General features: G+C 57.0%; 1 protein-coding gene across 4 annotated transcripts in view; it reads right to left on the bottom strand.

The window, feature by feature from the left end:
• WHRN (whirlin) overlaps window positions 1–16,379 on the bottom strand; it is a 94,671-nt gene that overhangs the window by 3,156 nt on the left and 75,136 nt on the right. For all 4 annotated transcript variants that reach the window (XM_058523862.1, XM_058523861.1, XM_058523860.1 and 1 more), the window contains 2 exons: window positions 2,357–2,428; window positions 557–1,079 (listed from right to left, as the gene is read on the bottom strand). In XM_058523862.1, coding sequence (XP_058379845.1) covers window positions 557–1,079; window positions 2,357–2,428 — 595 coding nt within the window. The remainder of the gene's footprint in view (window positions 1–556; window positions 1,080–2,356; window positions 2,429–16,379) is intronic.

Below are 16,379 nucleotides of genomic sequence, written 5' to 3' on the forward strand. Positions count from 1 at the left end.
CCTGCGCCTCCTCGGCTGGACGGCCTCTGGAAACTCAGGGGTTCTGGAAGGTCCAGCCTGCACTCCGACCCTGAAGCCCCGAGACCCCACGGGTCCAGAGACTGCAATGCAGTACCCACCTTTCCCCCTGCACTCGCTCCGTGCCAAGCCCTGGGTCAGATCACCGAAGCCACCCCAGCCCTCATGGAGCTCAGTCTTACTGGGGAGACTGGTAGGTGAATGCAGGTCTGGGGGCGCAGGAGGAGGAGCCCGACCCGCACAGCGACCCGGCGGGGGGACGTCACTGTCTTCCCCGTTCCACGACGGGAAAGCAGGCAGCTTGTCACAGTCACACAGCTGGCAGATGGCAGAGCCAGACTGACACTCGCGTCTCCGACCCCAAAGCCCCTCAATTCGGGTTCCAGACCCTGTTCCCAGGCCACCCTGACCCTGAGCGGAGAAGGCCTGGGCTGGAAGGCCTCTCGCTGGGTGAGCACCTGCTCCCACTCCGGGGGACCGACGGAGACCCCCGAGACCACCCTGGGCGCCCGAGGCCGGGCGTGTGTGCGGCACTCACCGCGCGTCTGAGGCAGCGTCCTGACTTCGTTCACGTCGGGCTCGCTGTCGGGCCGGTGCACCTCCACCATGACGAAGTGCTGGTTTGTGCCCGTCTGGTCCAGGCGGCCGGAGGGCGAGGGTGGCGGCAGGCAGCCCCCCGCCAGCACGGCCTCTGCAGGGGGGCTTTGCAGGTGCGGGGGGGACTGGACCCTCGGGAAGGGGCCGATGGGGTGCTGGTGGACCAGGGCCAGGTGGGCGTCCAGTGGCCTCTTGGAGCCGGGCTTGGGAGGCGAGACGGAGGCGTAGATGGGGGAGGAGGGCGAGTCTTGAGCCGAGGGGGCCTCCGGGGCCGGGGCGGTGCCCGCCGGCGGGCCACGGCTCTGCGGAGCCGAGAAGACGATGCCCGAGTGGGAAGATGCGGAGGAAAGCGGCTGCAGGTCCTCCCTCCCCGGCTTCCTCTGCGGGAGCGAGCGGTGGTCGTGGCCTCGGCCCAGAGGTGGGGGGGCCGGCGGCAGCCCCTCGGAGGAGGATTTGACATCATCCTGCCAAAAGACCCAACAGGAGTAGAAGGAGTCAGAGCCCATGGCGGCTGCACCAGGCGAGCCCGGAGCAGCCGAGCGGGCCCGGCGCGGCTGGGATTCCGTCCCGCTCTGCCGGCCCTCGGCCACGCGGCTCTGAATAATGCAACGCCCAGTGGAAACTTCTCCCGGCGACTCGGCAGCTGATAAGCATCGGGATCCTGGCGGGCGTCTCGGGGGACGGCATCATTACCTTTGGGAACCGAAGTTCTTGGCATCAGCTGGGCCTTGTCACAGGGAACAAGGCTTAGTCAGAGGCAGGAGGCAGGGGATGCAAAAACCAAAAAGGCACTTCTTCAGCTTTTCTTTTTAGGGGATTGTCATGGCTACTAGAGACGGGAGATGCGATGACAGGACTGGAGGGAGAGAGAATGGATAGGAAGGGGACGGACACAGGGGCTGGGGTGCTGTGTGGCCTTGGGCAAGCCACAGCACCTCTCTGAGTGTGCCTCGGGCAACGGGGGAAAGTGCACCCAGCCAGCAGGGTTGTGGGGATGTGAGGCGCCACGTGTATAACGTGTTAGCACGGTGCCCGCAACCCCGCAGGTCCTTGCTGAGAGGCAGCTATGGAAACCGTCATTCCTAGTCCCTCTCTGCCTGTGCTAGCATCCGATACCTGCACAGCTCTGAAGGCAGTGCAGGCGCCGTGCCAAATGCCTTCCTTAAATTCACCAACTTACCCCTTGCCACAAACTTACGGGGTCGGGACACTATCATTATTCCCATTTTACTGATGGGAAAACCAAGGCACAGAGAAGTTAAGAAACTTGCCCTAAGACACACAGTCAGTGGCAGAGGTGGGATTTGAACCCAGTCAGTCTGGCTCCAGAGCCCAGGCCACTGAACAGTTATTTGGGTCAGAATCACCAGGGGACGCTGCTCAGGCTCCTGATGCGTGTGAGCCACACGGGTGTGAGGTCACGTTTAACTTCCATTTCTAGCGTGGCCGTGCGGCCTCTCTGGAGAGTTCTCTGCACACACTCTTTGTTTCAGTCCTTGCTGTGAGAATGTTCAGATAACACGGCAAAAGTAACACCGACTCAGCCACCTGTCCAACTGCCTAAAAGCCCCAGAGGCAGCGGAGAGCCGGAGGGCCATCCCGGCCCCTGCTGAAGATGGTTGCTGAGGGACACTTGTGTGTTGGCCTGGGGCCTCTGTCCCCTCCCTGCAGCTCTCCCAAGGAGCCAGCCCCCCCGGGCCGGGGAGGGAAAACACAATGAAAAGCCCAGAGAGGTTCTTACCAGGGACACATCCGGGAGGGCGTTCACATTGCCCTGGACAGCCTCGCCAGTTTCCTCCAGGTCCAGAGTGTTCTAGAAACAGGAAAGAAAGCAATGTGAGCAGGTACAAACCGAGAGGGAAAAACCAGGTTGCTCTCTAGGACACCAAAATCTACGGGCCCTGGGACTCCTTCACGTGGACTGTTTCTCCCGACGGGCCCCACTCCGTGGGAATGGACTTGACACAGTAAAACAAACGTCAATTTTCCTGCCGGTCACCTGGAAATCAACTTTTCTTTGAGACTTCCCAGGCCTCCCCTGGACGACCTGGAGATGCTGGGGTGGCCCTGGCCTTGTCAGCCGGGACCCTGTGCCCAGCATGCTCCCCGCCTCCAAAACCCAGGGGTTCTCTACCCCCTGCTCGGGACAGAATCCCAGGAAGGCGTGGAAATGGCCAGATGCAAATGAGAGGTGGATGGGGAAGTCTCTCTCTCTCTTCATTTTAATGGTTTTAATCGTGAGGAGGTGGTTAAGGCTTAAATGGACCTTATTTTGCAAAAACACCCATTTCTTCCCTCTGCCCTAACTCACCAGAAGCAGCCTAGTGCTCCCTCAAGTGATGCTGAGCTGCCTGCCACAAGGCCACCTCCAGGCCACCCTGGGAGAGCCCAGGATGCAGCGATCAATACTGAGCAGTCTCAAGGCTCCTGGGGACGCAGAGGAGGTGAGACACCACCCCTGCCTTCAGCAGCTTAGAGACCCTTGGGTCAACACACACAAGCAAGGAGGAGACTGTGCGCAGAGTCAGGAAACACAGGCATAGAATGCAGCTGGGGAGGGGTTATCAAGGAAGGCTCCCTGGAGGAGGGAGCACAGCTTAAAGCCGAGTCTTGTGGGTGAGCTGGGCATAGGCGGGAAGGATGGGTGTTTCAGAGGGGAGAGTGTGCATAAAGCAGGAAGGACAGAGGATGTTTGAGAATCTTCTAGAGGTTCCACAAGAGTCAAGTGTGGAGCTGCTTGGCTCTGAGCCTGAGGGCAGTGGGTTGCCATGGAGACGTGGTCAGGTTTGCCTTCTATGAAGAGCCCCTTGGCTCAGTCCCTCTCCACCCACAGAGAACAATGCAGGCGTGTCAGGGCCTTCACACTGGCTGTTCCCTCTGCCTGAAATATCCTTCCCCTAGGCTAGCCACAAGGCATGCTCACCTCCTTCAAGACCTTACTCAAATGTCACCTCCTCCAAGAGGTCTACCCTGACAACCCCACCTAAAATCACAACCCCTATCCCCCACCCTGCTTTATGTTTCTCCTTTGCCCTGATCACTATTCCTTGCCCAGTGGCCAGGATGTGATCCTTGAAACGTAAGTCACATAACGTCTCTCCCCAGCTCATAATCCTCCAGGGCCTTTCCATTTTACTAGGAGGAAATTCCAAACTCTGACCTCATTGTGCCTAGTGACCTGCCCTTCCTTGTTACTCCTCTGACAGGATGGGACTGTTCCTGCCCCAGGGCCTTTGCACTCACTACTCTCTCTGCCCATAGTGCATTCCTGGTGCACTCTCTCACTTCATGTAGTTCTGACCTCAGTGGGGCCTTCCCGGACCAGCCCTAAAACAGCATCCCTCCCCACACCCCACACCACCTCTGTCTCACCCCTGACCCTGCTTCAGTTTTCTGTGTAAGATTTATCACTACCTGATGTTACTATCGATTTGTTTATTGTCTGTCTCTCCCACTAGGATAAAAACTCCTCAAAGGCAGGACCTGTACTACCTGGTCCCTGCTCTATCCTCAGTGTTCAGGATAGGGGCTGCCTGATAAATATTTACTCAGCAAATTAATGAATCCGGGCAAGAATCTATGGGTGACTGAATTAATCGATCCCTCTGGCCGTCACGGGGAGGAGGCCTGGGCAGGCAGAGAATCGAGCTAGGCGGCTACTGCAGGTCATCCTGGAGAGCAGTCATGGGGGCCGGAAGGAGGGTGAAAGCAGCGGTGGGGGTGGAAGGAGCCCCCGACTCCACACCCCCAGGGAAGAGGCCGCCGGGTCACTGCCCACTGATCCCCATCCGGAACGATCCTCCTGAAGCCTTGAGCATTCTGGGCGGGCAAATGGAGCATGATCACGAAGGCCAGTCAAGGGGACCCACCAACCCACCAGATGCTCAGCCCTCGGGCTCTGAGCCTGCCCCATGCGGGCTCCTCATCTGGTCCCATGATGCCTCTGGGCAACGTCCGGCCAGGACAGCTGCCCCGTTTTACCAAGAAAGCTGAGGCGGACGTGCAGACCTGGGCCTCCCGACCTTCCCCCGCCTCCCGGGAAGATGCTGCTGACAGCCTCGTGATGCGAGGACAGGGGGGATCCTCGGGGAGCGGGGGTGATGGGGTTACTCTCGCACCCACTGACTAGCGGCCCCAGTTCTGGCTTCTCTGAGATCACACCCAGCTCTGCCACTTCCAGCTGAGGGACGGTGGGCAAATCACTGAGCCGCTCTGTGCCTCAGTTTCCTCATCTGCAAAATGGGGTTACAGCAGTCCCTCCCTCATGGGGCTGATGTATTAACACCTAAAAGATGCTCAGAACAGAGCCTGGCACAGTGTACGAGGGGAGGGGACTGTTATACACATCGGAGGCCTGGGACCTTGCAAATGAGCCCCAGCAACCGAATGGCTGCAAAAGTGCCCTGGGCAGTGTAGACACTTGGATGGAAGGAAAGGGCAGTCCTCCCACACCCTCCTCCAAAACCACAAGTCCAGTGCTCCCTGGAGACAGTCCAGCTGGGCAACGCGGACCATCCAGAGCTAAGGTGACGGGCCAGGCAGGGCTGGGTATGTGCACGGACGTCCCCAGACTCGGCAGTCACAGCCCTGGCCTCAGCGGGGGGCACCGAGAGGGGTCAGAGGCCGGGACGTGTCTACAGTGAAGACAAGAGGGGCCTCCAGCACACGGAGCCACTGCCACCTGACCCAGAAACTCCACCTGCAGGCACCCTGGGCTCAGACGACTGTCCACGGTGGGGCCAGAGTCACAGGATTCTGTCTTGTTCTGGAACATTAGAAGCTTTGAGCATTCACTTAGTCGCTCAACAAACATTTATCAGGCAGCCTTGACTTACGAGGAAAGCTCACGGGGTACGAAGACGAGCAGGTCACTGTGTCCTCAACACCCAGCAGAGGGCCATGCACACAGTAGCTGCCAGCAAACTCTTGTTCCGAATCCCTGATGGGGCCGGCAGTAGTAACAGGGCCAGGGGAGGGGGAAAGAAGGATCCAGAACCTGACAACATGAGCACGTCTTTGCCGAGCACCACAAGAGGGCGTGCCTTTCTCTCAGAAAGAAGGCTATCACAGAACTTCACACTGTGGGGGACCTACTGGGTGCCAGGCCCCCACTGGGCGTTTCACTTACATGATCTCCTGTGATTCTCCCAATGACCTGGTGAGGCAGGCACTAGGATTCCCTCAGCTCACATCTTTCACATTTAAGCTCAGAGAGGGACGTGACTTGTCTGGGGCCACACAGCCATTCTACAGATCAGGTTTCTCACCCAGGTTGGGGGGACCTAGCCCGACCCCAGAATTGGACATGGCCCTGATACTGTAGGAACCAGAGGGCCCAGGAGAACCCTTTCTGACTCAAGAGAGAAGAAAGCCACCGTGGGGCCTGGCCTCGGCCATTCTCTGCTCTCAGTGGCGGCCTGGAGCCGAGGGAAGGCAGGGGTGGAGGGTGGGGAGGGTGAGCGTGGAGTGGGACGAACACCGGCCTGAGGGAGGCCTGAAGTGGAGCAAACGGCAGACGGGGCCGAGCCCTGCCCTGCCTGACTCCATCTGCTGAATCCAGACGCTCGGGAGCCCCGGGTCCCCGAGCCACGCTCCTCGTGCATCTGAAATAGCTGCAGACAGCAGGCTAAGAACCCGGGGGATGCGTCAGCAGAGACGCCTCGGAGCAGGCTTCGGGAGGAGATCAAGGTCAAAGCTCACGCAGGAGCCAGCCTGCGTGTCCTGGCCTCCCCTCTGCCCCGCCACACACGCTAGCTGCTTGGGGCTCCCCTTCTCCTGCCCCCACTGAGGCCAGAGCCCAGCGGAGGGTTTAGACCTAGTGGCTCAATTAATCTTGCCAGGGGGACCCTCCATCCATTCTACAGCTGAGGTGACCGAGGTTCAGAGAGGGAAGGCCACCTGCCCAAGATCACATAGCAAGGACAGGCCAGGACGCTGAATCCTATTCAAGGTCTAACTCTTATCCAGTGCTTGCCAGGGGAGCCAGGATGCCCTCAGGACCCGCTTCCGTTGCTCTCTTTCCTCTTTCCTCCTCAAATCTGTGGTGGTTCAGAAAATCCCCTCCCTCTCAGAGAAAAAAACTCCTTTTTGTCCGAGTTGGCGCAATCAGGGCCCGGGTTCCGCAGGAGTCTGGGCTGAGGGAACTGTGGGGCCGAAGCGAAATGATGGGAGGCAATCACCCGTGCCGACCTCCGCCAGCTGGACTCGTGGTCCTGGAGATGGAGGCCGGGAAGGCCTCCTGCGGCCCAGGAGCCACCTCAGCTAAATGAGCAGAGCCCTCCCCTCTCTCCAGCCCAGTTCCCGGCTTTCTGTGCCACGTCCCCTCTTTATGATGAGAGGGCTCCTACACAAAGGTGCTATTTTCAGCTCTTTGTTCTTCTTGTTTCTTTACTCCGATGTCAGGACAACAGGCTCTCCCCACCTCCGCCCCAAAATGCACCAGAGGCCTGAGGCTGGGAGGCGGGGCATTCCCCCTTCTCTTTTGGGAAAACTGAGGCAGGGAGTCACAAAGGCTTCTGGAAGGTCACCAGTGAGGGCCGAGATTTCTGCCCCAGGGGCTGCTGAGAGAAGGCAAGAGGAGGACACAGAGAGAGAGAGAGAGAGAGAGGAGAGAAACCTGAGAGGGGGGAAGGAGAATAAGAGAGAAAAGAGGGAAGGGGCAGGATTTGGAGAAAAGATCGAGAAGGGGAGAGCGAAGGGAGAAGGAGAGGCAGGAAAACTGAGGGAAGATCGAGGCGAGGCGGCACAGCCAGAGCTGGGGAGAGGAGCCTGTCACCCCAGGAAGGATGGGGTGGTGGGAGCCGGGTAGAGCCAGACAGTCCTGGCGTTCCTGGGGGTAGTGGCGCTGCCCAGAGGGAAGGGGACAGGTCTGGGGCCCAAAGGATCATGGGGCCAGACCGCGGGTGAGGGCCACGCTGGTGGAGCCGGATCTCTCCAGAACGGGGTGGGTGTGGGAGTCTGGAGGCCGAAGGGGAGGCTCAGAGGAGCGGACTGGGAGAGAAATGACCCCAAACAGAGGTCTGGAACCCGCACTCGCTAGCGTGGCTGAGACCACGCGCACTGCCCGACGCCAGGCTGCGACAGGGCCATCTAGCCTGCTGTCCACAGGACCACCACACCACAGAAGCAGAAGTCACTGGAAGCCTGGGCATGAAGCCCGCCCGAGACGAGGAGTCACTGCCTTGTCCCAAGGAGGCCAGAGCACGCTTCCTTCTGCCCCCTCGCACCTTCCTCCCGACGGTCTTAGCCGAAGGACGTCATTCAGTGGACAGCATGGGACCCAGAATCCCCAGGGCAGGGCTGGAGGAGCCCTCAGGACAGGCATGGGAAACCAGGGCTCCAGGAGGGAACGCAGGCGCCGTGACCCTGGCTGGGGGGCGACACTGCGTCTCTCTTTTCCTTAACCTCTAAATGCAAGGGAGCACTTCCTTCCATTATAAATGGAGGCAACACAGCCCAGCCGAACCAGCCGCGCCTGTGATACTGTCACCAACCGAGGTCCCAGATCTTTCACGTCACATTCCCATTGTTGCAGATGCTGCAAAATCCCATGCATGCTCATCACAATTACAGACCCCGTTACTGGGCGTGCTAATAAAGGAGCACATGCTTTCCGATGTGTTTCAGTATTTTGAAAACGGCATTTCATTATAATAATTTGTCTCCTTTGTGACCCTAGGTATTTTATTTTTAAACATTTAAAACTGTTGTTCTGAGAAGGGGTCCCAGGGCTTTGCCAGCCTGCCAGCGGAGTCCATGGCATGGAAAAGGTGAAGAACCCCAGTCTTAAGTCAGTGCTTAGTCCAATGAGCCCATTTTATAGCCGGGAAAATCGGGGCTCTGAGAGGAGCAGGGGCCGGCCACGTCCCGACAGGCTCTGACCCCTGTGGACTCGGTTCTGTTTGGTGGAAAGAACTTCCAGCCCATCCGTGTCCTCGCTCATGGAGGCAGATGCTCCGTAAAGGACGGGCTGGGAGGAACGTTCCTTGTTTCAGATGCAGGCTGAAGACCCTGAGGGTCCCTAAGGCTTCCGGCAAATTTATGGTTCTGGAGTGCAGGGGACACATGCTGAGGCCTCTCAGAAGGGAATGGGTTGTTCTACTCGAGGGAAAGACTAATTCTGGCCTCGCTGTGCCCGTCTGGGCACTAGGCAGCTTCCTGGGTTGGGGGCTATGGAGCCAGTCTACCTGACTAAGTACCTGTGTACCTGGATAGCGCCTGACAGTGTACCTGTGTGCCCGGACAGGGTCACCCCACCCCTCTGAGCTCTTTCCACACACAGGGGAAGCATCTTAAAAGCTGCAAACAGGATCATGTCACTTTCCTAATGAAGACCCTCAACAGTGTCCCACGGTTTCAGGATTAAACCCTAGTCCCCAGTGCCTCCTGCTGCTGACCCTCGGCCCTCTCCCCTTCACCCCCGGCACTGTGGCCCCACCAACCTCCTGCAGCTCTCTGAGTGTCCAAGAGGCTTGCAGCTCAGGGCCCTTGCAGGTGCTGGTACAGCTGGTCAGCAAGCTAGGCTGCCTCGCCTTGTCCAGAGTGTGAATTATGTCGATGACTGGATTCGAGGCTGCCTCCCCACCAGACCTGCTAAGCTTCAGGAGGGCAGGCGCGCTGCTGTTTTTTTTGCTCAGGGCCCCGCTCAGAGCCTGGCATGCAGAGGGTACTCAGCGAACGCTTGCCATAAACAAAGGAGAGGTTGAGTGAATGAGCGAGTGAATAGATGGGTTCCTTCTGCTCCCACACTGGGGGAGGACTCGCCCAGCAGACGACTCCAAACTCCAGGCTGGACAAGGCAGACGCAGGAGGTGAGAGGAGGTCCTCGGATCATCTGCTCCCTGTTTCTGGGAAGAGCTGCTTTGACAGTTGGGGGTCTCTGCAGCCGGAGGGTCTGAGACAGAACTGAGTCTCCCCCCTCCTTCTGCCTCGATGAGGAAGAAGGAATGGAGGCCACAGCGGAGGAGGCTGAGGCAGCCAAGTGCTGACAGCCACGCCCAGTGCCCCTTCTGACCTCACTGCAGGGGGAGAGGGGCAGGAAGGCCCTCACAGGCAGGGGGCCCACCCCCAGCATCCTTTCGCAGGTCCGGGAGCCCCTTTCCAGGTACATGAGAGTCCTGGAGGGCAAAACCGCTGAAATCCAGGTGGAAAAGGCTGTGCTTAAGGCCGGGACAAGTCCCAGCTGCCACCCCCTCTCTCGGTGGCACCTGCTCCATGGGCACAAGGCTGGACTCGGCCTCTGCAACCCCTGTTACTCTGCACCCCTCTGCGGTGCCCTTCCAGCCCTTAGAATAACAACAGAATTGGCTCCCATGTACTCCACTCCTGCAAGTCCACCCCTGAGCTCACTGAACCTTCACGACAACCCACCGGCGGCTGCTCTTATCAGCCCAGTACACAGATGCGGAAACTGAGGCTCCAAAAGCCTAGGTCACCTGCCCAAGGTGACTTGGCTCTTAGTTGGGATGGCCAACCCCCATCTGTGGGATTCAGGAGCCTGGGCATTTAAGGCCCCCTGCCTCCAGATGAAGAACTCAAGAATGAATTCTTGAGTTATTCTTCCTCTCAGCCAACATCTTTATGGCAGGGGAATGATACTGTTTGGAGGCGGCAAAAAATTCCCAGGGCTGACTCTCCATTGGAAATGGACAAGAGACGAATGGAAAATGAACATAAGCTGTCGATGGGGACGGCTGCATCTGATTTCCTTTGATCGATTGCATCTGGTTGTGGGAAAGCAGCTGCAGAACGAGCCACGTTTAACCTGGAATTGACAGCCGTGTGGCATGATCCTGGGAATTTGGGCTAAATGGAAACTGGCTCCATCTGGGTCATGAGAGCCAGACACCTGCCACCCTGCCAGTCGGAACGCCAGAGCCAAGCACATTTTCCTGTGACGTGGGAGGTGAAAGTTTAGAAGGACTGGAATGTTAGACGTGATCCTCAGTGGCTAGGGTGTGCGGTTTCATTTCAGTTTCTGCTCCAGGTTTCCTGGGCCCCCACTCTGTTCCAGGCCCTGGGCTAGCACTGGGGACACAGAACAGAGAAAGACATGGTCCCTGCATGCACCCCACCAGCTCTCCCTGGTTACTGGGGAAGACAAACACAGAAAGAGCTTAAAACAACGTGGCAGGCATTTTAGCAGAGATATGAAAAGCACGAAGCTCCATGAGGGAAGGGATCTGGGGCATGAGAAAGAAATGTTTTTGGTTGTTGTCCATCCAGATTTGGGGTCTGTTTGTTACTCAGCATCACCGCAGCAGAAGCTCACTGATACGTGGCATTGCTGCAGACCAGCGCCTGGCACTGAGTGGTAAATAAATACACATCATTTCGAGCTCTCTCTCTGCAGGAATGCTGCAGCCCTTGTTCGAATACAGAGAAGTGGTGGGAACATAGAGCTGCCATTCCTTGCTGCACCTCCCCTGGAATATATTCCAGAATCTTCCGATAGAGAGGACTCTCAGAGTTAGGGGAGCCTTAGAGGTCTGCCTTGATTGTACAGATGGGGGGGCTGAGGCCAATGGTGGGTGAGGGGCTTTCCTGAGGGCACACTGTGTAGTAGAGACAGAGCCGAGGAAGGGTGTGGGGCTCCTAACTCCCAAGATGGGGCCTCGTGCCCTGCATGCCCACAGAAGGGGCTTCCAGGAGGAGGAGGTCTCTGTCCCGTGGCTCCACATGTAAGCAGCATGGGGCGTCCAGTCTGAGACCCGCTGTGTGTGTGGAGGGAGGGGTTCCCAGCAGACACCAAGGCCAGGGCTGACCAGGCAGCGGGAAGAGCTGCACCTGCAGAGCCATCATCCCATCTCTCAGCAGCTCAGGCTGCACAACCTTCCCCAGGCCCTTCCTGGGAACAAACCTGTTCTTGGTACAAACCCACTCTCATCTATTCCCAACAGTCAGTGGCATCCTATTAAAACTAAGTCACACCATGTTGGCCCTTGCTCTAACTTGCCAGTCGTTCCATCTCACTCAAAGCCCTCAGCACATAACCTGTCACTGCCCTTCCCCTCACTCACTCTGTTCCAGTCTCATGGTCTCCTGGACCTTGCTCAGACACTCCAGGCACACTCCCACCTCAGGGCCTTTGCACCTGCTGTTCACTCTGTTTAAAATGTTCTTCCCTCAGCTGTTGGCATGGCTCTCCCTCACCTCTTTCAGGTCTTTACTTGGGTGTCACTTCCTGTCCACCCAGACCCTTCCCCAGATCCCCTTCCCTGCTTTATTTTTCTCCTTAGCACTCTCACCACTTAACATACTGTATATTTCTGTGATTTATCTCGTTTACTGTCTGTCATCCCTGCTCTACTCTAAATTATATAATAGAAAGAATTTCTTTGTTGTTCACCACTGTATTCCCAGAACCCAGACCTGTATGTAGCACATAGCAATCAATCAATATTTGTTAACAGAACCGAATGAAGAGAAGGAGAGAAGAGATAGGTAGGTAGATAGATAGATGGATGGATAGATGGATGGATGGATGGATGGATGGATGGATGGATGGACGGACGGATGGATAAATAGATGGATGGATGGGTGGATAGATAGATGGATGGATGGATGGACAGATAGATGGGTGGGTGGGTAGGTAGGTAGATAGATAGATAGATAGATAGATAGATAGATAGATAGACGGATGGACGGACGGATAGGCAGGCAGGCAGGCAGATAGATAGACAGACAGACAGATAGATACACAGAAGGATGGATGGAAAGATAGATAAACGGATGGATGGATGGATGGATAGACAGAAAGATGGACAGATAGATGGATGGATGGATGGATAGACAGATGGATGGATGGATGGATAGATAGACGGATGGATGGATGGATAGATGGATGGATGCATAGATAGAAAGATGGATGGGTGGATAGATAGATGTGTAGACAGACAGACAGACAGATAGACAGATAGATAGAAGGATGGATGGATAGATAGATAGACGGATGGATAGATGGATGGATGGATAGATAGAAAGACGGATGGATGGATGGACGGACGGACGGACGGATGGACAGACGGATAGATGGATGGATGGACGGATGGATAAATGGATGGATGGGTGGATGGGTGGATGGATGGATGGACGGATGGATGGATGGATGGATGGATGGATGGACGGATGGACAGATGGATGGATGGATGGATGGGTGGATGGACGGGTGGATAAATAGATGGATGGATGGGTGGATGGATGGGTGGATGGACGGGTGGATAAATAGATGGATGGATGGGTGGATGGATGGGTGGATGGACGGGTGGATAAATAGATGGATGGATGGGTGGACAGACAGAGGGTAGATAGATGATGCTTCACAAGCAGCTGGTGAGCTCCTTCAGGGAGAAGCACAACAGGACTGCAGGGGTAACAGCACCAGCTCAGAGGCAGCAGGCCTGGATTTGAATCCACACTCCACCACTCACTAGCTGAGCAACCTTGAGCAAGTCGCTTCTCCTCTCTGAGCTCCAGTGTTCTTCTCTGTAAAATGGGGATCATAGCAGAACTTGCCACTCCTAGTCGCTGGGAGAGTCAAAGAAGATACAGTTGGAAAGCACTGTCACAGCGCCATGGAGGACCCTTGACACACGCCAGCTACTACTATTATTAAGAAAGGCCCGAATTATTAACATGGGCCAGGCTCTGTGCTGAGCACTAGGGATTCAGTGGTGACTCCAGACATAGTTGCTGCCCTCAGGCAGCCTGTGGCCAAGGGGGGTAACTGGCCAAGCTTGTACAAACTACCAGAACATAATGATACAACAGCCATGACCACGGGAAGCCCAGGGGCTGGAGGAGCCACAGGCTGAAAGTCACCCTCCTTGAGAGGATCAGGGAAGTCTGTTCGGAAGAGGTGGCACGTGAGCTACACACAGGAGACAGCCAGGCCATGTGAAGCGGGAGGGAGAACATTCCAGACAGACAGATTGCATGGCATATGCAAAGGCCATGAGGTCTCTCAACAGCTCCACAGCACAGAAATGATCCTCATTTTACAGAGCCTAAAACTGAGCTCAGAGAGGTGAAAACACTTCCTGAGGTCACCCAGCAAGGAAGTGGCAGAGCTGGGATTTGAACGAGGGGCATTCTCCTTCCAGAGCCTAAGAAAACCTGATGAACTGAAGGGGAGAGAGAGTGGGCACCAAGAAGAACCCCGGGTCCCCAGCAGGGCTGGGTGCAGACGTGAGGGGGTGGTGGGAAGGACCACAGCCCCCTACCTCCGCCCCAGCTAGGGACTCCCGCAGCCCCACCCAGCAGGAAGGACGGTACCTCCATCAGGTCTATAAGCCACAGCAGCCGCTCCTGGGGAGGGGGGTGTGTGCAAAAGGCAAAAAAAGAAAAAAAAAAAAACATCAAATAAATATTAGGGATGGGGTGAGCACAGCAAACCCCTTCTCCAAACACACGAGCACGTGTGCAAAACACACACACACATGCACACAGGCAAAATAAACACTATTCTCCGAATCCCTTTTCTCTTTGCTTTGAGCACTTTGGGCAGGAATGAAGTAGGGAGGAGGAAGCAAAGGCCCCGCTGCTACAACCAGCACTGCTTCACTCTAACCGCCTCCTAGAAGGACACCAGGGTGTCCTCACCACCCTGCAGAAACGACCCTTGTCCTGGAGAAGAGACTTCAGGAGACGGTCATTCACCTGGGGCAACCCTGGGATTCTCCAGCAGGTGGAGCTGGGATCATTATTCTCATTTGGCAGATGGAGAAACTGAGGCTCAGAGAAGGGAAGTGACTTGTCCGAGGTCACACCTGCTAAGGAAAGGCAGAGCCTGAGGAGGACCCTGCTCGGAAGACTCGATCAGGGAAGACTGGATGCAGGGAGGCCCCGGCCCTGTGGTGGCGAGGAAGCTCAGAGGCTGAGAAACGGAGCCCTGGGCTGTGCACGAGGAGGGCTCCCGAAGCGGATGAAGACTGGAGGAGGGCGACTGGCAGATCCTCAGCCCGGTGCTTTCCAGAAGCCTCCAAGAGTCTGCAGGGCCCTGGATTCAAATCCTCAGGGGCGTTCTCCCCAGCCAGGTTGAGGGAGGTCAGAAAGCAGAGAGGCTTCACCTGCCCTCGGGTGTGGGCAGCATTTCTGGGATGCTGGAACTAGGAGGGGGTTATTCATCACTGAAGCCTCCCAAGAAGCTGGGAAAGCCACTGCCCCAGAGCAAGGCGGGAAACCGAGGCACTGAGGGCCAAGCCTGCACAGCCTTCTCTTAGAACCCTCCTCGGAGAGCTCACGCTGGTCTTGGTTAGTCCTAACCTGACACACATCTGCTGTCCGGTGGGTCACAGACTCTCCCAGCTGTCCACATCTCAGAAGCCTAGAGACCCTTCCCATTTGGCCCCCAAACTCCCTGCTCAAAGCCATCCCCTGGCCTTTCTGAGGTCAGCCTTCCCCAAGGTCCCCCAATCCGCAGAGAGGGTGCCTCTGGAGAGCAGAGTCCACTGCCGCAGCTGGGGCCCAGACTGGCTGGGGCAGCACTTCCCAGGTGCGAGAGAGACCTCTGGGCTGGGACAAGGTCACCAGGGGCCAGCGCTGAGCTGGGGCTGAGAGCCCTGCCCAGAGCCCTGTCCGGGCAGAGCAGCTACCCAGACTCCGCTAGCCCTGCTGCCTGAGCTGCCATCAGTCGCGAGAGCCAGCAAGGACCTCGGGCCGTTTCACCCATGGGGAAACTGAGGCTCAGAGAAGCCAGGGCTTACACCTAGATCTCCTGCCTCCCAGGCTAGAACACACCCCATCCCACCCACTGGATCTCTCACCCCCAATTCTAAAGGGAGCATCCCAGGATTACTGTACAGTGTGCAGTCCCTGGGGTTTAAAGCAGTGGCTCATGGCTCTTGAAGCCCCATGGGAACAATATGAAGACCAGGGGCCAGACCCAGAGAGACAGAGTCCCTCGGGCAGGGCCCTGCAGCCTGAAGCCGTGCCATATCTAAGCACGTGCACAGAGCCAAACATGCAGCCCTGGCGGGGGACAGCCTCCTCCCTGCCCCAGAAGTGATCTGCCCATCCCAACGCGTGACATCGCCTCCACTGCAGCCACATGCAGAGCTTGGAGGAACGCACGGCGGCTTCCCGGGTCACCCCAGGGAGGGACGAGGACTCTGGGGGATGAAGGTGACTCAGGATGGTAGGGGTAGGAGGCAGAGGAGTAGAAGTCCCCCCAATAACTCAGATCCCCAGAGCTAAAAAAAAAAAAAAAAAAAAGCCACACTGGGAGTAGGAGTCTGCAAAGGAAAGGCATGCACGCTCGGGGCTGCTTCCTGGTGGCTGCAGGCTCATGGAGCTCACCAACCACCTGCGTCACTCACCCTCAGAGCTCCTGCTCCTCCGGCAGGACAACTAACTGTGTCTGTCCCACGTCTAATTGAGATTCCACCCGTGAGAGCTCCCAGTTCTGCATCTGGGAGCAACAGCGTTTAAGAAACGCGACTTTCCCTCTCCCTTTCCCTAGGAGAGCAGTGATGAATGAGCCAAAGACAGGACAGGAGAGCGAGGGGCCCAGCCTTCCTTGCCAAAGGCTCCCAGGATTAATTTGCCTCCAAGCATCCCAGGGGCAGAACCACACCCTGAGATGGACCAGATCCTTTTCTGGGGGGCTGGCGAGTCTGGGGAGAAAGCCAGGCTAGGCAGACAAGAGGGTGGGTCTCGGGCAAGATTTGAGTCGCCACAACCAATACTGTGAATTCACTACCACGGCTTTTCATGGGGTCCTCCCACTGATTGTCATTATTTTTTCTATTTGTCTATGTGCCTGTGTT

Source organism: Diceros bicornis, chromosome 28 (genome assembly GCF_020826845.1).
Source record: "Diceros bicornis minor isolate mBicDic1 chromosome 28, mDicBic1.mat.cur, whole genome shotgun sequence".
Taxonomy (NCBI): Eukaryota; Metazoa; Chordata; class Mammalia; order Perissodactyla; family Rhinocerotidae; genus Diceros; species Diceros bicornis.